The sequence below is a fragment of the Ovis aries genome, chromosome 10 (assembly GCF_016772045.2).
Source record: "Ovis aries strain OAR_USU_Benz2616 breed Rambouillet chromosome 10, ARS-UI_Ramb_v3.0, whole genome shotgun sequence".
NCBI lineage: Eukaryota > Metazoa > Chordata > Mammalia > Artiodactyla > Bovidae > Ovis > Ovis aries.
This window is the reverse complement of record NC_056063.1, coordinates 83639801-83667225: the sequence shown is the minus strand read 5'-3', so window position 1 is coordinate 83667225 and position 27425 is coordinate 83639801. Positions and strand designations below refer to the sequence as shown.

Sequence of the window (27425 nt, the reverse complement as noted above, 5' to 3'; positions counted from 1 at the left end):
AGGGATTTCATTAAAATCACTGATGATGTTAATTAAAATACAGACATCCTCAAAGAGGAATTCAATCTTTAGTCAGCATTTAATTTTATTGCTGCATGCCCAGTCAATTCAAGGCAGATTTCATAGAATTCTTACTTAATTGCTTTACTAGAAAATCTAGAATGCAAGATGCCTGATGTGTTTATATTTCCTCTATAAACGTCACCCAAGAGGCATTTATGCTGAGAGATGTGTGGTCGTTCAAGGCAGAGCTCCACCTAACCGTGATGGGCACCCAGCACTGACCCACGTGTCCTGCCAAGAGAAAGCCTGCACTGGGCATGCAAGAAAATGAGCTGGTTTTCCATTTCCTTGAAAAAAAAAAAAAAGCACTATGAGATAACGGGGGGTTGCCTGCCTTTGAAAATAAGCTCTCTGTGAAAGCTGGGAATGGAAAATTATTCCCAGGACTTCCTTGAGGGTCCAGTGGGTAAGGCGTTGCCTTCCAATGGAGCGGGCACAGGTTCAGTCCTTGGCTGGGGAGCTAAATCCTACATGCTTTGTGGCCAAAAAAAACACAGAATCTGAACATGTGTACACCCATGGCGGATTCATGCTGATGTATGGCAAAACCAATACAATATTGTAAAGTAATTAGCCTCCAATTAAAATAAATAAATTTAAATTAAAAAAACAAAACAAACAACAACAACAAAAACAAACCCACATAAAACAGAAGCAGTACTGTAACAAATTCAATAAAGAGTTAAAAAACGGCCCACATCAAAAAAACTCTAAAAACAAGACAAAAGAGAAAAATTAGTCCTGGTGACCTCTCCCACCTCTCTTGACATCTTAACCGAATCAACGGAAAACCAGAGGGAAGCTGCCAAGATACCTCTGTTAACGCACCTTCTTTCCAGATGAACCCCCTTCTCTGTGACCCGCAGCACAGCGGAAACCCTGGGAAGGGTGTCTCTATTGCTGTGCTCTAGTGTATAGGAGCAGGGCCTTTGACAAAAATCAAGCCGATGTTCCGTTCTTTACAAGCAGGTCCCCCATGACTTACCACAGATAAAGCATCTGTAATGTTTACAAGGTAAAATAAGTGCATCTCTGAGGAACAGAAGGGAGATTAGCACAATCTGTTATTGCAAGCAATCAGCATTTTTTCTATTTCAATGCCTATATATCAGCGTAAGTGATTTCAGCATATTGCCTACTGTAAGATTTATTTTTAAGATTAAAAGTATTGATTTTTCTCACTACCTCATCAGTGTTATTTAGAAAAATCTCAGTTGATAATATAACTGTGCCTATATAATGTCAAATATTCTGATGGAAACTGGATCCTTAGCTGGATAGCTGGCTTCATGGAAACATCTAGATACTTGACTTTAGATAATTTTAATGTGGATACCTGACATAGCAAAAGTTGCACTGCAACTTCATACAAGGTAATCTTGTTGCTAAAGCAATAATCTTTACTATATCAACAGTAAAATCTTTAATAATACATTTTTGGTTGTGTACCACCTTCAAAGCAAAGTCTTTTAAAGACTTTATTTTAAAATCGAACATAAAAGCACCCTAAACTATTGATATAAATCCTTTTCCTGTCTACAAATGCTAGAGTTTATTTTTAAGTGATAATCCTCTTTATTTTGGCGAACTTTCTGAGGCCAAACACATTATGAATACATGTGAAATCACTGAAGCGTATCGCAACTGTTTTGTGAGCTATAGACTCATTTTGATTTTGCAGTGTTCTGAGGATGGGATAGCTGTAGATGCATTTGGATTATGTGGGATTTGAGGTGCTAACAGAGATAATGGCCATAAAACCACATGGGCTTCAAGCATTTTATGTCCATGACGTCACTTAAAGCCTTCTTACTTCAGCTGAGGCCAAATACAGGGAATCTTAAGACCCTTCCATGACTGCAGGGTTCTCCTCTCCTGACGGTGACTCTATAATGCCACAGATAAAGTATGTCTATAATGCTTCATTTAAGACCATTTTTAAAGTTCTATGTGTTCTGGACATTCTTCTTTTAAATGCTATTCACTCAGTCATGTCCGACTCTTTGCAACCCCGTGGACTATAACCCTCCAGGCTCCTCTGTCCATGGGATTTTCCAGACAAGAATACTGGATCTTCCCGACCCAGGGATCGAACCTGGGTCTCCCACATTACAGGTGGATTCTTTACTGCCTGAGCCATCAGGAAAGGAGCAGAAAATGAATAGGAGTCAGCCAATACAAAAGGAGAGAGAATGTTGAGAAGAAACTTAAGGCAGAGTTGGAAAAAACTGTGTTCCCTAGTGCAGCGGGACTAGGGACTTCTTGTCTTTAGCTCCAGCTATCACAGCAAAGGTGAGCGTCCAAACATCGAGGGGTCCTTACCTGAGTGGTGTGACTCTCTCTGTGTCTCTGAAAGGAGGAGGCTCCACCCCCAGAGAGCCTGGAGAATCCGTCTTCTTCAGGTAAACCTACAAGGGCAACAGAGCGCAGCCATTAAGTTGCGTGTCCTTTCCTCGAATAAAGTAAGTCAGGAACGCATTGGACAAACGGAAAGAGTGACATCTCACAGACTGCAATGAAGGTCAGTGAGCACTCGATAAATAACAAAGTTCTCAGAGCAGCTTGGGAATACAGGCATTGCTGGAGGTTTAGCTAAGCAAAGAGGAAGTGTACCGGCAAAAAAAAAAAAAAAAAAGATAATGATAGAGAAGGAAAAATGTCATAGTAGCAGAGAAGTGAGCAAAAAGGACTGAAGGGGAGAAGGGAAACTTTTCTAGAGGCTGAAAATAAGTCTGATGAAACACTGATGGGGGAAAAAGAGAAGCTTGTGGACCATGAGGGTAAATGGGTTCCTGGGGTTGCAGTTTGTTTCCCATTTGTGCGGTCAGGGCAGTTTAAAAGGGGGGAGAAAACTAAAAACAAAACACAAAAACACAGGGGAAGGATGGGCGGAAATCTAAGATCAGACACAGGCTGGCATTTCCAGGGAGCTAGATGAGCAGCAGCCAGGAACGAAAAGCTAAAAGCTTGGGCTTCACGTGAAGGAGGGGTAGGAAAAGTGTCAAGGGGACACGGGGCCCTTGACAAGTGAGATGAACGTCTGTTTCTAGAGAATTCGGTTCACTGGACTTCTTACAGAGACTGGGGACCTGGGCAAGGAGAAGAGGGCCGTGACCCACTTTCTGAAACTGAATTATCAGCTGGAAGATGGCTCGCAGAATCAGGATGGAAACTCAGCTCAGTGAGAGGATCCAAATTCAGAACCAAGTCAACAGCAAGACCCACTTGACACAGGGCCAGGCGAAGAAAGTCGGGGAGTATCAGGGTCCCCTCTGGGTCACAGCGCTGGGAGACGCGATCAAGAGCCGAGAGAAGTCCTGCATCTGAGGATCTCAAGTCTTAACGGTAATGATTCTTAAGAAATGGAATCCAGAAAGAAGGTACTGACAATCCTTCGTGCAGGGCAGCAAAGGAGATGTCAAGAACAGCCTTTCCAGACTCAGCAGGAGAAGGGGAGGGCGGGGCTATTGGAGGGAGCAGCGCTGAAACATGTATATCACCATCTGCAAAACAGCTGACCAGTATGAGTTTGATGCAGGCAGCAGGGCACCCAAAGGCGCTGCTCCATGACAACCTGGAGGGGTGGGGCGGGGAGGGAGGGGGCAGGGGGCTCAGGATTGGGGCGAGGACATATATACCCACGGCTGATTCATGCTGACGTATGGCAAAAACCACCACAATGCCGCAAAGAAACTGTCCTCCAGTTAAAGTCAGTTAATAAATCTTAAGAAAGGACACAACAGGATGGCTTACAGGTTATGTGGAGCATGGGTGGCGTTGACTGGATCTGGAGAAAGCAAGCATTCACTCTGGTTGGAGGAAGCGAAGGAAGAGGGACGGTGGAGAGGCCACAGGCTGAGAACCTTCTGGGAGGGGGTGGATTTTGGAAGGTGGGGACGGGCTAAGGCAGCAGAACAGGAGGGGATTCCACATCCTGGGGGTGTGGCCTGCAAGACGGCCAGGGCGGGGCTGGGCAGGGGTGGGCGGGGGTGGGGGGGGAGGGGGCGTGGCCCGGGAGTTAAAGGCCCTCCTATCCGTCATTTTCAACCCAACTCCCCAACTACAGTGGGGGAAACGGAATGAAATTAAGTCCCAACTAGAAGTTACTTAATATGACTTCAAAATGTCTTCAGATGGAAAGCAGGCGTGGGGCAGGGCTCTCCGAATGCCCGAGGAGCCTGCTTCCCTTACAAAACGACCTTCCGATGCTCAGACCAGATAATTGCACAATATTCCAGATTGTCAAGTGAAGGCTTGCTTCCCTGGGCAGGTAGGCTCTGAATCAGAAAGCAGCATGAGTTCCAAAGAATCTACACAATTCTCACAAACAAGGTCTTGTTGTAAAACCTATAGTTGAGTATATTCCACAGGTCCCAAGCAAAGGCTCCATCCCCAGTGGTCTGCATCTATTCTTGAGTATAAGAGAAAAGCCTTTCTCCAAGGTTCCCAGAGCAGTGTGGTTGGGCCCTACTATGGCACCGGGTTCACTGTGGCCTTAGAGTCTGTGCAAAGATTGCAGGGCTTCCTGTCTTGTCAGTGGTCTCACCCAGTGCTGTATCGCCATAGATTATCCTTACAATGTGCTGAGGATGAACATGGCACAGATGTGAAAAGGCGAATCTTCTGAGAGTGGTAAGAAAACCCAAATGTAAGGACTCTGTTCTTTTAATTGCCATTTTTTCCCCCGATGCCCAATGATAAAATACGTAGTCATCCAAGCAGCAGAAAGTGGCCTATATAGAATTTGTTAGGTCTGTCCCCACAAAATAAACATCTTGAGATTCACAATATTTTGTTTGATATAATGACAACATTCTAGCACTAAAAACTGTTCTCTAATCTAATGATAAATAACCACAAGTCCAGGGAATAATTAAGTATACGAGAAAAGATCTAAGCCTGTGTTCACATCAGTAAAAGATGGCAATTAAAGTAAGTGATAGCTATAATTACCCACACATAACTATATTTCAGCAAATGAACAAACAGATCATTATTGCTGGGTAGCAGAGGTAGGGTGCAGATACTGGCATTCAAGAGAAACTGTTTCCTCGAAAATAACACGATTTCTGATTCAATTAAAATTTCAAGTTATTTTAAGCATTTATTCCCATCTTGTGACTTTATTCAAAAAGCATATTGACTATATACTGTTGATTCTGAATCAGTACCACTAACCAATTTGGCGGAGAAGGCAATGGCATCCCACTCCAGTACTCTTGCCTGGAAAATCCCATGGATGGAGGAGCCTGGTAGGCTACAGTCCATGGGGTCGCTAAGAGTCAGACATGACTGAGCGACTTCACTTTCTCTTTTCACCTTCATGCATTGGAGAAGGAAATGGCAACCCACTCCAGTGTTCTTGCCTGGAGAATCCTAGGGATGGGGGAGCCTGGTGGGCTGCCATCTATGGGGTCGCACAGAGTCGGACACGACTGAAGCGACTTAGCAGCAGCAGCAGCAGCAGCAACCGATTTGGGTTATAATGATCACATGCGTATCATACCTTGTATATATGTGACATACTTAGGCCACCTGATGCGAAGAGTTGACTCACTGGACAAGACCCGGATGCTGGGAAAGATTGAGGGCAGGAGGAAAGGGGACGACAGAGGGTGAGATGGTTGGATGGCATCACCGACTCAATGGAGCTGGGTTTGAGCAAGCTCCGGGAGTTGGTGATGGACGGGAGGCCTGGCGTGCTGCAGTCCATGGGGTCGCAAAGAGTCGGACACGACTGAGCGACTGAACAATGGTGTATCACGTGCCGTACATGTATAATATTCAGTCAGCTTTTATCATACTGACTAGGAGGGATTTTCTGACTCTGGCCTTGGCACAGGAATCACGGGTTCCTATGAAATACGCAATGCTGTTCCAATCAGTGAAGGCTGGTACTGCATCGCCAGAGTCTTGAGCCAGCTATTTTCCTAGTCATGGGAAGGTTTCATGGTGTCAACACAAGTAGGTCAACATAAACACGTCAAGTTGCTTTGAAAGGCTGAAAGCCTCGCTGAAATAACTTTTCTTTTGTGCACATAGCTCTTGAGATTTTCAAGTGATCTTCTACGAATTGCAATACAGACCTGGTGTTATTTTAAATTCTGTTCTCTGTCAGCATTTAACGCGTAACATATAAATCTGTGTTCCAGGGTTTGAACATACACTATCAGTCACATACTGAAGTTTAGAAGCCCAATATTCCTAAATATTTAATTTTATATGATTAATTTCAGGCAATATATCCCACAAAAATTTCCATTTGGTCTACAGGAGTTTTGTTTTTGTTCCAACCAGTTTGGGGATTTAGTTTGATTTTTAGATTAAGACTCAGAGTTTTTGGTATTTCACAAAGCCATAGTTTTTGGCTTTTGACTCAAACACACACAAATTAAATATTTTGTCAAAGGGGCATGCCTATTTTCTCTTTCCTCAGGAAAGAGGTCACCCAGATCAGCTAGGGAGAATGGCAGGGAGTGAAAATTTAGTAAAAATGAAAGGATATATGGTCAGCATTTGAAACATTTGTATATGCAGTTTTGATCATACAATATATTTTAAATTCCTTTTTTGTTTAGCAGCTATCCTTAAATACCCCCAAATTGAAAATAAATAGTAAATTATTACCTTCATACTAGATACATGCAACCTTTGAGAAAGAGTTGCTTATCACATACTTGTTGACTATTGCCATCATTCAAATTCCATTTTTACTATTTTAGAAATATTTAATTTCAATAAAGGGGTATGCAATATTTTTGTTACCCTTTTCTTTTTACAAAGGGTTATCATCAGAGATTTTAGAAAGGAATGTTTTTGCTCTTTAACTTTGTAGTTGGAGTATAGCCCATTAACCATGTTGTGATAGTCACAGGTGAATAGCAAGGGGCCTCAGCCATGCATATTCATGTATAAGAAAGGTTACATCTCTCTATTTCCATCTAAACACACACACACAATTTCAAACACGAATATGAAAAGTTTTACAAAATGCTTATTTCCATCAAGTTGGAGTAACCCAACATAAACATCTAGTGTTATTTCAAGGGTGGAAAATCGGGAGATAATTCTAATATCCAACAGGTAGGACTGGCTTATTTTAAGTCATGGTAGTCGTATCTGATGAGAAGCTATGCATCGCATGCAATTAATGACCAGCAGGCAACAACACAGATCTGCATTTGCTCACCTAGAGAGACGCTACAGGAGATCCCTCAGGGAAAAAAGCAGGTGGTTAAAGCCATGTGTAGAGTGCAAAAAAAAAAAAAAAACAAAAACACCAAACATCTTATAAATGCACACAGATACATTTGTATGAAAAAAATACAGAATTCTACAAAGTGGAATGTGAGACACGTTTTGGGGATTTTCAGGTAGTATAAGGAATAGTAGTTTTTACTCTCCTTTATTTTTCAAACTGTCACATAAATATGTAGTTCCCACAACCTGCATAAAATGAAAACTCCACGTGAAGAGTAAGAGATTACTTAAGAAGCTGTTCAAGTCAGAGATAAGACTTAGGAAGACCCGTGCTGCGGGACCCCAGGAGCTGGTGCAGTCTCTGCCTGTTCTTGGCGGTAACACATTTTTGAGTAACTGCAGATCCTTTCCCTAGAAATCTTTACGGCCGGTATAAAAACCCTTCTGTGTCTGCCCTGTGTCATTTCCTCACAAGGCACCAAAAAGCCGCCATCTTATGAGTCAACACTTCCAACCCTTATATGTGATCCCTGCTTAATAACTGGGGTTGCGGGTGGCCAGCATTCAGAGACATTTGGGGGCATTTTCTATGTGTGCGTGCCACTGAACCAGTCTTCTTGCTGGGTGTAAACAGAACCTTCCCGCATTACCCTGGGATCCTTCGTGCCAAGCTTGAACAAACCTTGCTCCAAACAACTCCCCACCCTATGACTCCTCCTAAGCAAATCGAGACTGGTGATGCAAATCGCCTGCTAGATTTTATCCAAGATCCATTTACCTCCTCCTGCTGGGCAGGTCAGCAATGAGCATCCTTGGGTGAGCAACATTCTCAGATGAAAAGCTACACACACCCTATGACCTTACGTGGACCTGGAGGGAAGTCAGAGAAAGCAGGGGGAAGCCAGGGTGCCACCATCCTGGCTACCAAATGGCCATTAGGAAATACTGCCCCACCTTCTTGCTCCCTCATTTTAAAAAATATGGTATTTCATTGTCTTTGAATGTCCACTGATTCTTTGAAAGTAATTTGTCTTTTTATTTTAATCTCTGGCTGCTTTAAAGAATCTGCCTGCAATGCAGGGGACTCAGGTTCAATCCCTGGGTTGGGAAGATCTCCTGGAGAAGGGAAAGGCTACCCACTCAAATATTCTGGCCTGGAGAATTCCATGGGGTCGCAAGGAGTTCGACATGACTGAGCAACTTTCACTTTCACTGGCTGCTCTTAGGATTCACGCTTGGTTTACTATGATACGCCTAGGTGTGGTTTTCTTTGCATTTATTCTATTCAGCGTTTTATTTATTTTTTAAAAAGTCACACTTACAGACAGAAAGATTCACCTTTATCGTACGTGCTATGCTGTGCTTAGTCGCTCAGTCATATCTGATTCTTTGCGACCCTGTGGACTGTAGCCTGCCAGGCTCCTCTGTCCATGGGATTCTCCAGGTTAGAATACTAGAGTGGGTTGACATGCCCTCCTCCAGAGGATCTTCGTGACCCAGGGATTGAACCCAGGTCTCCTGCATTGCAGGCAGATTCTTTATCGTCTGAGCCACCAGGGAAGCCTGAATTTACAGGACCACACTTACCCCTGTTTGTCAATATCACATGCCCGTCTGCAGTCTGCTGTGGTCTTAACATCTCTGTCCCCCTAAAATCCATACGTTGGAATTCTAGCCCCCAATGTGGTGGCATTGGGAGGTAGAACCTTTAGGGGGTAACCAGGTCTCTGAAAGTCTGTGTTCCCCTAAAACATGTTGAAATCCTAACCCCAAAGTGGTGGCATTAGGAGGTGGAACCTTTGGGATGATTAGGTCCTGAGGGTGGAGGCCCCACAAATGGGGTTCAGTTCAGTTCAGTTCAGTTGCTCAGTCCTGTCCGACTCTTTGTGACCCCATGAATCGAAGCACGCCAGGCCTCCCTGTCCATCACCAACTCCTGGAGTTCACTCAGACTCACGTCCATCGAGTCCACGATGCCATCCAGCCATCTCATCCTCAGTCGTCCCCTTCTCCTCCTGCCCCCAATCCCTCCCAGCATCAGAGTCTTTTCCAATGAGTCAACTTTTCGCATGAGGTGGCTAGAGTACTGGAGTTTCAGCTTCAGCAGCATTCCTTCCAAAAAACACCCAGGACTGATCTCCTTTAGAATGGACTGGTTGGATCTTCTTGCAGTCCAAGGGACTCTCAAGAGTCTTCTCCAACACCACACACAGTTCAAAAGCATCAATTCCTTGGCCCTCAGCTTTCTTCACAGTCCAACTCTCACATCCATACATGACCACTGGAAAAACCATAGCCTTGACTAGGCAAATGGGGTTAGTGCCCTTATAAAAGCAGCCCCAGAGAGCTGGCTACCTACTTCCCTCCACCAGTTGGGGACAAGCAAGAAGCCGGCCACCTGCAGCCTAGAAGAGGGCTGCCATCCTAACCGGTGCCCTAACCTTGGACTCCCGCCCCCACAACTGCGGCCATGAAGCCACTGCTCCTTACAGACCAGCCGGCCTGGATGTTTCCTTACAGTAGCCCAGCCCCCGTCTCTGGCGGCCCACTCATCTCTTACTGTCCCTGTGCCTGCATTTTCCAAAATGTCACATAAATGGACTCAGGACCTTTGGATTTTTTAAATGCAGTGCAATGCCTTTGTGATGCATCCATTTCTGTCTCCTTCAGTAGCGGTTTATCCTTTTTCATCCATGCGCTGGGCAGCCTGTGAAGTGGTCCCTGATGGGCCCACCTGGAGGCACTCGCCCCTCAAAGAAACCCCTCCCATGAGTCGACTGGACGTGTGGCCCAAAGCCCACAAGCTGCATGTGGCCGGAGCGCTGGCTGTCTACTCCAGGAGCAGCTGAGCGGTGAGTGTGGCTTCCACCCCGGGGGCTCTTCCCGGCTTTCCTGTGGACAGCTTGCTCTGGGGGAAGCCCTGGCCCTGTCGTGAGGCCTCCCTTGTGGAGATGCTTGTGGAGGTGATACTGAGGCTGGGCCATCTCTCCAGCTAGCCTCAAGAAGCCTGCAGTTCTGGCTGATGACTGAGCACTTCCCCATGAGAGATCCCGAACCCAAGGTGCCCAGGTTCCTGACTCGCAGAAACTACAAACCACAGCCTCTACGTTCTGGGGGCGGAGGGTAATTGTTACAAGGCAATAGATATGGAATACTGTCCAGTCGCCAGCTGAAGGGCACTTCATTTATTTCCAGTTTTTGCTGTTGATCAGTCGCTCTATTTTGTCCAACTCTCTGTGACCCCATGGACTGCAGAACGCAGGCTCCTTTGTCCTCCACTATCTCCCACAGCTTGCTCAAACTCATGTCCATCCAGTCGGTGATGCCATCCACCCATCTCATCCTCTGTTGCCCTCTTCTCCTCCCGCCTTCAATCTGTCCCAGCATCAGGGTCTTTTCCAGCTCTTCGCATCAGGTGGCCAAAGTACTGGAGCTTCAGCTTCAGCATCAGGCCTTCCGATGAATATTCAGGGCTGATTTCCTCTAGGATTCCCAGTTTAGGTGACTATGAATGTGAGCGGGATTTGTATTTGCATACAGGTGTTCCTGCGGACGCTGTTTGCATTTCTCTTCTGCAAACACCTTGGGGTGGGGCTGCTGGGTCATACTGAAGGTGCATGTTTATAAGAAACTGCCCACTTACGCCAGTTGCTTAGTGTTTGCATCAGCGTTGGAAAACTCTCTCCAGTTTCTCACGAAATCGTCTCTCCCCCATGGACTCCATCTTCTTTCCCTAGGATTCCAATAACCCTTCTCGCCATATCCTTTATGTCTTTGAATCAGTTTCTGAAATTTCCACTCTGCTTCTCTGTGCTTCATTCTGGACATTTTCTGATTTATCTTCCTCTTCCCTAGGATTTTTTTTTTTTTCTTAATGGCTGTGTCTAATTAACTTTAAGCTCATCCTCTATTGTACTTAATTTTATGACTGTATTCTTCAATCTCAGAATTTCCATTTGATATGTTTTTATGGTTTCTGATTTCTGCTGAGATTTTCGTTCTTTTATCTCCTTAGGCAAAGTAAACATACTTACTTCAAAGCGTGTGCCTCTGAACTCCAGTCTTTTGAGGCCCGTGGATACACTGCTATTTCTGCTTGCAATTTTTCATCTTATTTTGTCTCCATATGTCTGTTTCCTTTGGACGACGTGTTGAACTCTGTATTTGAAAAGTGGTTTGTAAGGATATCCTGAAGCTAAGGATGATGTCACTGTCCTTCAGGGTAGATCCGCGCCCTCTTCTCCTCCGGGTGCCTGTGGCCTCTGTCCTGAAGGACCTCAGTCCAGCGCCAGGAACTGAGACGATTCACAGATGAGCTGGGGGCCAACAAGTTCTTCGTTTGACTCTTACAGTGGACCCTTCAAGCTCACCTAGGGCCGTGGGGCGCTCTGGACACAGCCTGTCCCCACAGTCCTGGGAGACACAGCCCAGTGTCCCAGCTGCCTCCCCTGGGCTTGGTGAGCACCCCTGATGTCCTTCAGAGAAAAGCCTAGAATTCAGGCCTCCGTGCTTGGCTTTCATTGCAGCCCACACCCCTGCCCTCAGGCTCTTCAAGAGAAGGTTGGTCTGAATTTTCTCTTCAGACATTACCTAGAAGCCCTGGGCTGCTTCTAGGGTGGAAGGAATAAGCTGTTTGTCTAAGCCACTATTAGACAGCTCTTAGATACACACAGCCAGGTCAGTTTCTATAAGACACGTCCACTGACATACCCGCATCGGATACCGAGACCAGGGTGGAGTTTACCATTCTTTCAAGGCTATTTCCCTTCACTCTTCTGAGGCACGGAAATAATCAACAGGGACTTTACTCACTGCTTGTAATAACCTAAAAGGGAAAAGACTCTAAAAAAGAGTACATGTGTGTGTGTATATATCTATATCCGAATCACTTTGATGTACATCTGAAACTAACAAACGCTAACAAATCAACGCCTGCATACAAATTTTTAAAATTAATTAATTTACTTTAATTGGAGGCTAATTACCTTACAATATTGTAGTGGTTTTGCCATACATTGACATGAATCAGCCATGGGTGTACACGTGTTCCCCATCCTGAACCCCTCTCCCACCTCCCTCCCCACCCCATCCCTCGGGGTCATCCCAGTGCACCAGCCCTGAGCGCCCTGTCTCATGCATCCAACCTGGACTGGCGATCTGTTTCACATATGGTAATATACATGTCTCAATGCTATTCTCTCAAATCATTCCACCCTTGCCTTCTCCCAGAGTCCAAAAGTCTGTTCTTTACATCTGTGTCTTGCATATAGGGTCATCATTACCATCTTTGTAAATTTCATATATATGTGTTAATATACTGTATTGGTGTTTTTCTTTCTGACTTACTTCACTCTGTATAATAGGCTCCCGTTTCATCCACCTCATTAGAACGGATTCAAATGCATTATTTTTAGTAGCTGAATAATATTCCATTTTGTATACATACCACGGCTTTCTTACATACAAAATTTAAAAAAGACTATATTTTTCTTTAAAAATACTATTAGAGCATCATCTCCTCTGCTCAGGATAAGTCTCATTTTATACTAGCTTACACAGACCAAATACTCCACAAAAATCTCTGGGGGAAAAAAGCTAACTAATATTGAATGCAATTTTAATTCTTTAACTTGAAAATAATAAGTTGACAATATACCCTACAGTGATATTTCATCTTTTATGCCCTTTCCCAGTTTTTAAGCCTACTTCATTTTTGTTTTATTCCCCTTAGAAAGTTGATACAACTTAAAACTTGTATCTATTTACTTCCGAGTTTAAAGAAGTGCTTACCGTTTGAGACGGAATTTCCATTTTCAGCAGTCATTGCACTGGAGAGTGAATTAGAAAATTGAATTCCATGGTTATTTGCATTTCTGTCCTGCGTCTCTGATGTAATTTCTGAAGTACCAAAATCATCTCGGCTAGTAAGGTTCATGTTCGTTTCAAAACCTAAAATAAATTGTAGAAAAAAATGATTCTTTCCTGATCAAATGTACCCAATAAGTTGAATCAAGTAGTGGAAGGAAATAATAAAACTCAGGAAGTCAAACGTTCATTACATTCGAAATAGTAAATTAATAATCATCCCTAATCAAATTTGTGGTCTGCAGTGCATTCGTCAGTCTGCTCTACCACTGGTAAATGCCATGGGCTGCGTTAAGTGACGATAGTGGATTTCATCATCTGCTATTTCCAAAGTCCTATAGCATTTTCGACATCATATGTGTAATTATAGAACTGTGTACCTTGTGAAGGTTATTTCCTGAAAGAAATATGATATATTCATGTTTTAGAAGTTTTCTGAGTTTTTAAATAGAGCTGAGGCAAACTTAACCATTTTGAAAAAAACACTATACTTTTATGGTTACAAAATATGTTATTATCCACTTAGGAATGAGTGCATGCTCAGTTGCTAAGTCCTGTCTGACTCTTTGCGACCCCAAGGACTGTAGCCCACCAGACTCCTCTGTCCACGGGATTCTCCAGGCAAGAATACTGGAGTGGGTTGCCATGCCCTCCTCCAGGGGATCTTCCCAACCCAGGGATCGAACCCACGTCTCCTGCATTGAATGTGGACTCTTACCTCTGAGCCACCTGGGAGTCCCCACTTAGGAATATTAAGACTTCAAAACCCTACTTCTGCATTCTGTACGTAACAAAATCACCTAAATGTCAACACGCACGTCCTATATTGAGCTCTCTGAGATGCAGAAACACAGAAGCCACTGCCTAAATTAGGTTGAGGAGCCAAAAAAAAAAAAAAAAATAGAGTTCCACCGCTGGGGGATTCCTGCGGGACATCAGGATTTCCCACGCTGCTTCTGCCCCTTGGCTGCGGCGCCCAGTAGGCTCTGCTGCCTCTTAGGTCCTTCTGCGGTTTTAGGCTAAGACGTTGCTCACAAGGATACAAAATGTAATGCGCTTCACTGGATTTTGCAGATGGTGAACAGTTCATCTGCTGGGATGCTGAGGGAGGCAGGAGGAAGGCCGAGCGCACCCACAGGGCTGGGCTGGGTGGAATCCTAGCTCTCCTCCTGGAAGCCGCCTCCCCTGGTTCGGATGTGCACTCAGATAGCCCCCAGGGCTGGAGCCCCTACCCAGAGGCCCCACACCGACTCACGCTTCTCGGCCTGGGGTACCCTCTGCACAGCTCAGCACCTGCTCCCCCCACCCAGGATCCTGCTCAGAGCCCCCTCCTCCGTGCTGTATGGCATCCACTATGTTATGAGTGAGCACGTGCCTGGTGGGCACACACAGGAGCATGTGCCAGGCTTCAAGAGGCAAGCAGTGGGCAGACAGAAGGAGGGCAAAAAAAGCAGGGCTTTGACAACCAGTCAGGAGTGTTTACGTTTCTGTGACCCAGGGAGTAGCTCCTGACTGTTTGCCTTTAAGACACAAGTGAAAAGAGCACCCCTGGAGGCTCAGTGGTCAGGAATCTGCCTGTCACTGCAGGAGTCGTGGGCTCCGCCCCTGATCTGGGGAGATCCCACAGGCCACGGGGCGGCTCAGCTTGAGGGCCACAGCTATTGACCCTGTGCTCCAGGGCCTGGGAGCAGCAACTCCTGGAGCCTGCAGACCTGGAGCTGCAGCTAGAGCGCGGCCCCCACAATGAGAAGCCCCATCCACTACAGCTGGAGAAAAGTCCGCACAGCAAGGAAGACCTAGCAGAGCCCAAAACAAAATTATATATATATATATAGAGAGAGAGAGTGGAGTCGCTCAGTCTTGTCTGACTCTTTGCGACTCCATGGGATTTTCCAGGCAAGAGTACTGGGGTGGGTTGCCATTTCCTTCTCTAGGGGATCTTCCAACCCAGGGACCCAACATGGGTCTGCACTGCAGGCAGACGCTTTAGCATCTGAGCCACCAGGGAAAGCCCACATATATATGTATAAACGAGTGAAAAGGCCTGCGTGGGAACAGTGGCCAAGGTCAGGCTTTGGAATCATCACCCTCTCAGCTCGCGACAACCACAGATCACCCAACAGCTGGAGCTGAAAGAATACCTATGCGATTTGGTCAACTCTACTTTGCCTTTTCCAGAAAAATCTTCTGAAAATTAGTAAAACACATTTGGTTTTAAAGCCGTCTCAAGACACATTTATCTGCTTTTATTTCTCTTGAAACTATTTTTTTCCATTCTTTAATTCAGCCATTTATTGAGACTTTCCCTGCCCAGACTCTCCCCGGGGCTGGGATACCATGAGGCCCAGGCAGGGAGCTGGGAGGTCACCTCCCAGGAGTGTGGTCGACAGCCAGCAAGCAAAGGATCAGGTGAGGTGATGGACTGCGGTGGGCTCCCAGCGGGGCAGCATCGGGGCAGGGCAGTCCTGGTTCTTGGGCCGTGTGGGTCAGGGAGCCTTCTCCAGGGGTCTTGTTTGGGCTCAGGGTGTGAAGCAGGGCATTGCCCAAGGTAACAGGGACTCCTCTTAGGTCTGGCAGTTCAGTACTCAATCCTCTGAGACGGTGTGTGGACTCTTGGTAAGAGTGTGTGATGCTAGCATCCCCCAGAATGAGCTGCTAACTGATAAACAATGGATATATTTCATTTTGGGTCGAACCCTCCATTTTTGCTCTTAAAAGTTAAAAAAAAAAATTCTCATAATTCCAATCAGCAGTTTCAACTGCAGCCAAGAAATGTTTTAAAACGTGTCATACAAGTTAGGCTGTGATCCTTATATTATCTACTAAAGTGTTCTTTATGTTTTTATCATAAAAGTGACTGTTGTTCAGTTGCTAAGTCGTGTCCGAATCTGTGACCCCATGGACTGCAGCACACCGGGCTCCTCTGTCCTTCACTGTGCCCCAGAGTTTGCTCAAACTCATGTCCATTGAGTCGGTGATGCTATCTAACCACCTCATCCCCTGCCACCCTCTTCTCCTTTTGCCTTCAATCTTTCCCAGCATCAGGGTCTTTTCCGATGAGTCAGCTCTTCACACCAGGTGGCCAAGGTATTGGAGCTTCAGCTTCAGCATCAGTCCTAATGAATATTCAGGGTTGACTTTCTTTAGGATTGACTGGTTTGATCTCCGTAAGACCAAATATCTGCCTATTCCAAGGATGGCTCTGGGTTGGAATAAGGGAATGAGTCCTTCTTAAGACATAAGAATGCGTGGTCACCCTGATGACGATTCTTCACACGGTTCTTAGGTAATCAGCATCTCCCGGGTGTTCATTGCGTGCCAGTCTCCTGCTGCAGGAGGGACTTGACTTAATCCTCCCTTTCCTAACAGGGCGGTGGAGTCCTTACTCCCTCGCCTGTTTTCCAGATGATGTCACGAGGCCCCGGGGAGGGAAACCCGCCTGTGGACGTTTCACAGTGAGTCAGCGGAGCCGCGGGGTTTAGACTGAGGTGTGCAGGGCTCTGCCCGTCCACCCACTCTCATTCCTCAACTCGGCCTCTACGTCAAGCCTTTCCTCCTTATTTCACCTGCTGATGTAAAGATAAGGCAGTTTCTTTTCTGGGTCTTTCTGGGTCTTTCCCACCATGCCTTGGTGGGAATGAACTGGGAGCCCCAGATTGAAGAGCTGTCCTCTGGCCACTGAAAAGAGAGTTGCTACCTCAATACTGACATCCTCACTGAGGTTATGCTTATTCATGAATATCAACCAGGGGGGTCTGCTTTCTGTGTCAGCCTCTGCCCATAAGCGCCCTGATTCCACGGTGGTCAAGTGCGTGAGAGTCTGCGTTCCAGCTTGTTCATCTCTCGATTCAACCACAGTGAGGGGCCTGGGCAGAGGCTCTGGACGATTTGGTTTTGCTCCCCCACTGTCAGTTTTGTGGTGGAATGGCTGCAACATTCCTTGTCAAAGGTGCGCCCGTGACCCTGCTTAAGCACGGAAGACATTACAACAGCAAGACGGCAGGAGGACTCTGGCAGGAAGCCTGGAGGAGGCTTAGCTATAAAACCGCAGGTCAGATGCATGCTTTGTGGAAAACTAGAAAAAAAAAAAAAAAACATGGAACTGATAAAGTCATCATTTGTTCATGCCTCCAAGCCGTGGTCCTCAGGGTTCTGAGGGTGAAGAAAAGTCACTGCAAAAGAAAACGTTTGAGATTCTCAACGAATCTAAGCAAACAAGTAGGAAAGTGAGTGGTGGAAAACCCCACCCAGAGCTTTAAAGGGGCGTCTGCGTCCCGTCTGCGTCCCTGCACCTGGAGATATCAGCGGTCCGTGTAGCTCAGGGCAGACTTCCAATGGACCGGGCGTTGACACTGGATAATTCGAGTCCCTGTGGAATTTTCTTGTAGCCTGTGAACTCGGATTCTCCATGACCCCACCCGGGGCTGCTCTCACAGGTCTGCGGAAGATGAATCACGCTGGGATCTGACTCAAAGATAAAATCCTGGCCTTTATGTTAAGATACGATGACTGAGCATAAGGAGGCCACGAAGGCATATTCTAGCTGAGTATTAATTGAACAAGAGAATTTGAGCACATCTCAAAATCGAAATGCAAACAAACAAAAAAATCCCGTAGTCCAATGCTAGCTTTTGTATATACATTAGTTATCCTGGGTGGGTGTGATGTTTCGAAAGCTGTGACTTTCAGTAAGAGATGACACAGCACCCCCCAAACCTCCAGGGGACATGTGACGCTGTCTGGAGACATTGTTGGTTGTCACACCAGGGAGGTGGGTGCCACTGGCATGTAGGAGGGATGTTACAAAACCACTCACAACACTCAGGACAGACCCTGGAGTGAAGACTCACCTGGCCCGGAGTGTCCATTCACCTGGCCACGGAGGGCTGAGGTGGACAAACCCTGTTTTAAAAGCTAAGTTAGATAGCTTCACTTGTGCCACTGCGGGAGAGAGACGCAGACGTAGGGAAAGGATTGCGGACACGGCAGGGGAAGGAGAGGGTGGGATGAGCTGAGACTGGGGTTGGCGCGTATACACGACCACGTGTAAGACAGACAGTGGGGAGCGCTCTATTGACAGGGAGCTCAGCTCGGGGCTCCGTGACGACCCGGGGCGGGATGGGGGTGGGAGGGAGGCTCCAGAGGGAGGGAATATATGTGCACACACGCTTGATTCACGCTGCTGTACGGCAGAGACTAACACAACATCGTAAAGCCACCATAGTGAAACAAAAATGGACACTTGGAATTAAAAGCGCAAAGCTAAGGCGGATCCTGGTCTTCCCTACTCGTGTCTCTCTGCTGGTTTCTAATTTTGTTCAGGTCAAAATCCAAAGGCTTCTTGAGGTTGACAGACCGCCGCCCCCCTCCAACCCCAGGATCCCACTCCCTGATTGCCTTGACCTCATTCCCAACTACCTGCCGGCCACCCACCTCCCCAGGCTCGCCAGCATCTCTGCAACCCTCAACTCAGCCTCTGACTCTCCCCGGGGCGGTCTGAGGGGTGGGCGGGGGTTCTGTATTTTGTTCAGGACTCGGCTCAAACCACCCTGAGCAGAACAACCCTCCTGACCACCTTCGAGAAAAACAGCACACTTCTCCTCACCCAGGTCAGTTTCCGTCCTTCTCACCATGTGAGAAGGTCCTTCTCGCCATATGACATGCTACATGTCAACTGTTGGCTTATTTTCTGTCTCTTCCCTCCAGAAAATTGACACCTTGAGCTCAAAGGCAACCTTGGTGCCCCCAAGAGTGCCTGCACAGAGTAGGTGCTCCACAAATATTTGTTGAAAGAAAAAGAAAAGAGGGTGAATAAGGAATGAATGAATACAACAATAACGTCACACGGAAACCCAATTTCTAAAGGAAACCGTGCCATGCGTAACTGGAAAAAGAGTTGACAAATTTACTAACTGGAAAACCCGTGTGAATTATTATAGAAAAATCATACACCTCAGCAATTATTTCTCCCCATTCACACGAGATTATTGGAAACATATAAAAGGATTTCTGCCGTTAATGCTATGCCTTTTGAGTTTTAATCACTACTTATAAAATTATAAGGTAAGGAAAATTTCACACCCTGTGAGGTAGATGTGTTCTACATTCAAAGGCCCAAGGCTGTTTCTTTCCACCTAAGACTGCTAAACCGGACAAGACCTAGCAGCCAAGAAATGGAAGCACCCGAGCGCCCACTGATGGATGAATGGATAAGGAAGATGTACATATCTGCCGTGGAACAGTACTCGGCCACGAAAGATGAAATCTTGCCATTACTGACGACATGAGTGCAGGTACTGTGTTAAGTGAGATAAGCCGGACAGAGAAAGACGAATCACGGTACGCTTGGCGTGTACGTGGAACTTTGCAAACAAAACAAGTGAATAAACGTAACACAACAGTCAGAGAGGTAAACAGGCGGTTACCAGAGGGAAGGGTGGAGGGGGACGAGAGGAGCGGGAGAGGGGGCTTGAGGGGAGAGTTTCATTACAAAACGGCTGGGAGTGAAACGCACAGCGTGGGGAGTACCGTCCATAAGAACACCAGAGTTTTGAAACACAAACACAATCCAAGGGCCAGAGCTGCTCGATTTCCACCAAGAGTGCTAACTTCCAGAAGAAAAGATGTGTGGATGTTGGACACCTATCCCTGACCGATGGTGGGAGGTTTCACGTTTTCACTATTTTCCCAACAATCACCACTGATAATTATTTCATTATTGTTCCACAAAGGTCCTACATAGTCTCTTAAAAAAAAAAAATCCTCACTGTTGCCTGTGGCCTCTTAGCAGCTGGAGATGGGTACAGGCGAGTGGACCCCAAGGCTAAAGGAGAAGGCTCCAGACTCCATCCAACTTGGAAAGGCCATTTTTAAGTCAGGCAGAGCACCCAGCTCACGTCTGTGTGCCTGACTGCTTTTTTTTGACAGAATTTCTATAATAACTCTGTTGTAGTAATACATTTGTTATTTATTTTTTCTTTTTCTTTCAACAGATCTTCATCAAGCTCCACTGTGCACAAGTACTTTTCTAAGCATAGAATAATGAGTATTTTTCTTAGACTGATCTTCTCACGTTAAATAGATGTCCACTTTGCTCCTTAAATTTGGGTCATTTTTACCCTTTTTCTTAAAGAAGTTCCTCCTTCCCCCAATTGCATAAGTTTCAATTTCTTGAAAATGAGAAAAAAAAAAAAAAAGGAGAGAGAGAGAGAGAGAGTCTGCTGCAGGCATAGAGGACTCTGGAAGTAACTCAGCTGGCCCGATCCTGACCCCTGGGGCCTGCCGCTCCTGAGGGCAGGTCACTGAATTAGGGGACGAGGGCAGCAGAGCAGTGAAATGCTGGACCTCACTGACACTCTTTGCAAGCCTGGTGCGATTTAATCGGGTCCTCAGGGCAACGTCCGAGCAGAGAGCCCAGCTCCTCACCGGGCACTGGACTAGAGTGCAGGTTTTCCTGGACGTGGGAGGCGTGAGTTCAGCGAGGGGACGGGTCTGTGGCAGGAAAGGAGCCCGGCGTTTTTTGTGGGAGAAAGCAGAGGGGAGACAGAAGCTAAGGAGAACTTCTCTCAGGGAAGGGAAGTGAAGATTTTCAAGAGGGGAGAGAAGCTTCTTACTAGGGGGGACTAGAGGGCAGACAGCTTCTTGAAGAAGTCTGGGGAGCTGGAGAAACCCCTGAGAACAGTGAGTGGCTGAGAGAACTTCCAAATTCAGAGCTGGAAAGTGAAAAAGTGAAAGTCGCTCAGTTGTGTCTGACTCTTTGTGACCCCATGGACTATAGAGTCCACAGAATTCTCCAGGCCAGAACATAGGAGTGGGAAGCCTTTCCCTGCTCCAGGGGATCTTCCCAACCTAGGGATGGAACCCAGGTCTCCCGCATTGCAGGTGGATTCTTTACCAGCTGAGCCACAGGGGAAGTCCAGATTTGGAAGACAGTGGCTAAAGGCAGGCTGGCCAGTTCGTCCCGGGTGATGCTGAGATGCCCCTGAGCTGGTGGCCGCCTCGGGGGCTTCCTGGGATTTGCCCAGTGGAGAGCCCTGACCCAACCTTGTTCCTCCTCCGCACCTGGAGATTCCTCCTGGGATGGAGTTCAGACACTAAATTGTATCTGCAGGCAAAGAATTAAGCCAAATGGTTTTTCAGACAGATATATCTGAAAGAAGTGATTCCTCAAATGTTCCCATCCTAGGAGGGCGGTAAGACACAGTGAATGTCAGGGATGTGTGGAACCCACGGATGATGCAAGAAGGGACTGTCTGAGTACGCTGGGGGGACTAGGGATGTATATTCCGGAATGCTCTCCTTCTCCTGGGCGGAGTTAAGGTTTTGCTGGGCCTTTTTTTGCGTATGTGTTAAAGCCTTTGACACTTAAAATGCCAACACGAGGGGGAGAGACATCCGGTGTACGTCCTAACAGGTTGCCCCTTCTTAGCCTGCTGGGCGGGACTAGACTCAGAAAGTGGGAGCTCAGAGCAGCCCGCCTGCTCCAGACCAGCCCGGACGCAGCAGCGGGGAAGGCCACATGGAGACGGACAGGAGAGACGGGGCTGTGGCGGGCGCGGGAGCCCTACAGGGTGGGCACAGGGCGGGGGACCACAGGGTACTGAAGCAGGGGCAGAGTGTGGTGAGGAGGAGGGCAAGGGAAGGCCGAACGTAGAGCACAGGGTGAGACCCTGGAGGGCCCAGCCCCAGCTCGGCCCGTCCGGATAACAGTGAGACGGTAAGGACTCTGTGTTATCAGCCCGGCACCAGATGTGGACGGCTGACCAGCTTCAAGGAGGGCTTAGGAACGGAAAAGCAGTGAGAAATGAGTCTCGGGTAGCGGCAGGATGAATGGAAGCCCGGGGTTAGCTAAGGTACGGATCCCTGTGAGCCCAGGGCCGGGGGGTAAGTCAGGACGATGGATGAGCACAAGTCTGGGGCCACGAACGTGGACTCGGGGGTGACAGCCACCTGCTGTCGTTACTGTTTAGTCGCTAAGTCGTGTCTGGCTCTTTGCAGCCCCACGGACTGTAGCCCGCCAGGCTCCTCTATCCGAGGGATTTCCCAGGCAAGAATCGGGTTTCCATTTCCTTCTCCTGGGGGTCTTCCCAACCCCGGATCGAGCCTGCATCCCTTGCGCCTTGCAGATTCTTTATCGCTGGGCCACCTGGCAAGCCCTTGGGGGTTGTTAAAGCGAGTGGTGATGATTTGGACAAGAGCATTTACTAGGAATGCAAACGGAATGTCTAGGGGGAGACTGAAAAATCCCTCGGGAGGGAGAATTTCTTCCAGGAAAAGCGACATTCCTACAAGGAAGGAGGCAAAATACAGAGCACACGGGCAGCGGGTACAAACGGAAGGCTGGAGACTCGGGTTGGGCGGGGGCAGGCGGAGCCCACCGGCGGGTGCGGGGCAGCTGGCGGGGGCAGGGGCGGATGGTACCGAACGCGAAGAAAGGCCAGGGGGACGAGGAGGGGCTGAGCCAGGGAGGCTTTCTTTAAGAAGACCGCTCAACACATGGCTTCTCTCTTAGGTACCCAAACTTGAGGTAGTTCTAGAGTGTGTGTTGCAAACAGATGAGGCTACAATCCAGGTTGCAGTAACGCAGGAGCACAACAAACTATAGCTGTTTGATTTAATACTGAGAGTGCTCTGTAAGGCATAAAAAATGTGAGAATACATTTGAGACTCATTACTCTTGCTGGCTATCGTTCATGTTGCAACTCTATAGGAAAATTCCTCTGCAGAAAGGCTACTGCAAGCAGGAATGCGTTTGTCTTTATCCTATCTGGCGCTAAGGAAAAGCATGCAGGCTGAGAGGGAGCCAGGTGTGGACCTGCTGCTTCTCAGGCTCTCGGTTCTGAAATTCAGAAGTCGCAGCTTGATGGACACACGTAGATGGCATGTCACTCCAGGTAAGCAGGACCGCTCAGACCCCAAATCAGCCTCTGGCTTGTATTAAACCAAACCTGTTCACTACTTTAGAGGGCTTCCCTGGTGGCTCAGATGGCAGAGAGCCCACCTGCAATGCAGAAGACCCAGGTTTGATTCCTGGATCCAGAAGATTCCCCGGAGAAGGGAATGGCAACCCACTCCAGTATTCTTGCCTGGAGAATCCCATGGATGGAGGAACCTGGCAGACTACAGCTCTTGGGGGTCACAAAGGGGTGGACATGACTGATAGCCTAACTTGATTCAATACTTTGTGTTTCAAGGAACAATGCCTGAAGTCTTACATTTTTGCACACAAGTAAAAGGCACAAATAGGGACCCAGAAATCACTCCACAGTCCCCCCTGCCCTCTTCCATAACAGGCTTCTAGGATGTGAATTAGACTTTTTTCTTGCCCATGATAGTATAATCCAGACATCTGGCATCTTGTCTCAGAGAAAGTCAAATGCCAAGTGTTGGGATTCACCCAGACGCAGTGGCTGGTCCTAAACTCCAACAGGAAGAGAGATTTCCCACATGGGACTACATAAGGAGACACCACGTTTGAGCAGAGGGCAGGTTTTCAAAGAGATGCAATCAGGACAACAGACCTGCAGGGCTGTGTTTTCAACGGCACACCTCTACATGACCCTCAACCCCAGGAGTCAGACTTCACCACGGCTTTGCTAACAGTCACAGGGAAGAGTCAGAGACAGTGTCCGTATCTGCCGTGATGGGGAAGGGGGACACGTGAAGTCCATGCGATGGGTCGTGCGGCAGGCACATTCCACGCGCAGTCATATCTCTCCAGGAGCTGATTCCTCAAGAAGCAGCAAAATGTACCACTGGGATGGGTGAGGATGAGGATGGGCAAGGATAAGGATGGGCGGCTTGAGCAAACGTAACTGCCAGAGCTGCTTCTTACCCTGAGAGGCTAGAGCCAGCCCTGGCACCTCCTTATGAAACCACCACCCTTGAGTAGATGGAAACTGCTCTTGGCCTCGTTGCTGAGCATTCTTCTGCAGCAGAAACTGCCTCCAAGGCTCACGCTCGGGGTTAAGTTGGGTGGAAAGAAAGGGCTTACTTGGCCACCCAGCCTGCCCCTGCCAGCTCCTGCCACCCACTCCCCTGCCAAGCCTTGGGGAGATGGTTTGTGCTAAAAACACCAATGGAAGTAGGAAGCAGAGTGATATCTTCAACAACATATGTGCTGAGCAGGGCAAGAATGTGCCCGTAGTAAAGCTCAGAAATGACTGTCGGTGTAAATAAGGTTTGCGGAGCCCGGAAAGGCACAGAAATTTCTGTGGCGCCAGTTTTCTTCCCAGGTTGACCAGCTGGCTCTTTTTGGGTCCATCTCCCCTGTCCGTGCCATAGCTAGAAGAGGCCTGGGCACCATCCCTTTCCTTGGAGTTCGTCTTCCCTGTAAGTAGCTGACCGTTGCTGTTGTTTAGTCGCTCAGGTGTGTCCAACTCTTTGTGACCCCAGGGACTGTAGCCCACCAGGCTCCCTTGTCCATGGGATTTCCCAGGTGAGAATACGGAAGTGGGTAGCCATTCTCTTTGCCAGGGACTCTTTCCCATTCAGGGATTGAACCCGAGTCTCCTGCACTGGCAGGCAGGTTCTTTACCACTGAGCCACCTGGGAAGCCCGGAAGTAGCTGAATATGCAACATCTAGACAAGCTGGCCTGGCCTGGAGACCCATTCCCGAAGCGTCTAACCTCAGAGGTCACGGGGCATTTGCATACCTGGTGTTTCTGCACTTCATCAATGCCAGGTGGTGATGCAAACCCGGGAGGTCGAGGACACCGCACCTGTGCAGCTGCCCTGGGTGGACAGTGCGTGTCCCCCGCTATGTGTTTGCTCGCTCCAGAAGCAAAGGCAGAGGGCGGTTATTCCTGTTCTCCTGGGAGCGCTCAGCATTTGTGACACGTGCCTGGTGTCACAGGGATGGGAGGCCGCTAACACTACCATCTGGAAAAGAAGAGGCGACTGCCCCCAGGACAGCTCCATCTTCAGCTCCCACATCCCTTCCCAGGAGAACCACCGATGCCCAGGATCAGCAGACCCCTTCCGATCAAGAACCGCTTATTTGTTTTCATTTCCACGAGAGCTGTATGGACTCTACTTTGTCTCTTGGTATTTAGCCACCTTTACATATGGCTCACAATAGAGCCTCACTTGGATTTCTAACAGATAAATTACTTTAAGACTAACTACTTGGTTCTTCACCTAGCTTCCCTGGTGGCTTAGACGGTAAAGAATCTGCCTGCAAGGCAGGAGACCCAAGTTCAATCCTTGGGTTGGGAAGAGCCCCTGGAGAAGGGAATGGCAACCCACTCCAGTATCTTTGCCTGGAGAATCCCATGGACAGAGGAGCCTGGTGGGCTACAGCCCAGGGGGTTGAAAAGAGTTGGACAGGACTGAGCCGCTAACACTGTTCACAGTCTTTACTTCAGTCCTGGAGAAAATTATAACCCACGTTTGTTCCACGTCAGGGACGCTAGCTTGTGCATACGTTGTAACATGGATTCTAGCATCTTCTGGCCAGCCCCCTCCCCACCACGTGAACCTCGGCACAACTGGACATATGGCTGAATCACTTACACGTCGTACGAGATGGTCAGACTCTCATTTTTGGCGTTCATCTCACTGGTGTGGTTGCAGCTGAGTCAGAGAGCCAATGAAATCAATGCAAGTGAAAACCCAAACAGCAGTGGTGTATGCTGAATCTTTTCAAAATCCTCCTTCAGAACTAATTATGAAATGTATCCACCCAAGGTATTTAAAGGGTCTTCCCTATTGACACAGTCGGTAAAGAATCTGCCTGCAATACAGAAGACCTGGGTTCGATCCCTGGGTTTGGAAGATCCTCTGGAGAAGGAAATGGCAACCCACTCCAGTATTCTTGCCTGAAGAATCCCATGGACAGAGGAGCCTGGTGGGCTACAGTCCATGAGGTCACAGATCGTCAGACACGGCTGAGTGACTAACACACACACACACAAGGTATTTAAGGGCCCCAAGGGCACAGATCAGGGCCAGTGGGAACAGGCAGAAGCCACATACCTTGCACCTCTGCCTGAGTCTGCATTTCATGGAGGCAGGCCTGGGGTGGGAAGTCCCAGGAGTTGGGGGGTGTGCACTTGGGAGCCCTGGGGGGCTCAGGATGGCAGCAGTCCCCCCGCTACAGACGTGTGCCCGCAGTTTCACAGCCTGGAGGTGCCGTGCACGTGTGTGGATCAGCCCCGCTGCCCACACCAGTGGCTGCCGCCCAGCAGCTCTGAGGCCTTACATAACAGATTAAAAATATCTACGCAGACTTAAAAGTCTTGTCACAAGTCTCCTCAAGCCACGTGGCCAGTCTCTCTGATGGTCCTGTGGCTGCGTCCCTTATGGAGGGGGGTTGGCCGGCCTCCCTGACTCTGCGTGTCTCCCAAGCCTCCATGCCTGGGACTGAAGGTCCCCGGAGCTGTCACTCAGGAAGGATGAGTCACTGGGACTCTGCAGGGGCAGGCTGAGTGGGTCGCCTGTGGCCCTCATTTCCCCTGGAACAATCAGGAGAAAGCCCCTCGGAGCCAATCGGGAGGTGGGGGCTCCCTCCTTGTACGCCCACCACCCGGCATCTCTCATCTGTCATTTTTAAGCTGTATGTTTACACAGAAATGAACGCAGAAAACCCCTTTTCGCACCCCCTGGTGCAGCTCCTCCAAAGCATTACCATCACGCCCTTGGATAAACCTTCCTCCTTAGGGTTGTAAGATGCCCTGGTCTCAGCCTGAGGTAGGGTACCCCCTCTTTCTCTAGCTGCTTTGGCCTCATCCACCCCCCTTTCCTCCAAAGGAATCCTACCTTCATTTGGATCAGTTTCAAAGGACATATGTATGGGTTGAGAAAAATCGATTTAGTGCGTCATGATAAGCATTGGCCAGCCAAAGACAGCAGAATGAATCGAAGAAAGATGCCGCATTTCCCAAGCATCAGGGGTAAGAGCCGCTTGAGAAACCCAAACAGCGTCTTCACCGACAGCGTTTCTCACTGTCCAGGGACCTTGCGAGCTGCTTGCGAGCCGATTCTGTATTTCATTTTTAAACCCGTAGAGCTTAGGACAATACCCTGTACAAGACACACCCTCAATGTGTATTTCGAATGAATGAATGAAGTCTGTCCCTTTTACTTATGATTTGTCCCAACCCTCTTTGAAAACTTGAGGCAAGTAGCAAACAAACAGCAACACAAAACGCGGCTGCTCATCAAATGGTTTTGCTTGAAGTTAACCTCTGATGTTTTTAATCCTGAAAAGAACTATGTGTCTTGGGGGCGACGTCACAGATTGGTTGTATTATCTGGAAAATGGAACCTTTTCCCTAAAGTCATTACAAAGGGTCCC

The 27425-nt window shown here is 47.8% G+C and overlaps 1 protein-coding gene across 1 annotated transcript in view; it reads right to left on the bottom strand.

The window, feature by feature from the left end:
• MYO16 (myosin XVI) overlaps positions 1–27425 on the bottom strand; it is a 527889-nt gene that overhangs the window by 18812 nt on the left and 481652 nt on the right. Inside the window, exons 33-34 of the mRNA XM_042255055.2 lie at positions 13054–13212; positions 2386–2471 (exon numbers count right to left, since the gene is read on the bottom strand). Of these exons, the coding sequence (XP_042110989.1) occupies positions 2386–2471; positions 13054–13212 (245 nt within the window). The remainder of the gene's footprint in view (positions 1–2385; positions 2472–13053; positions 13213–27425) is intronic.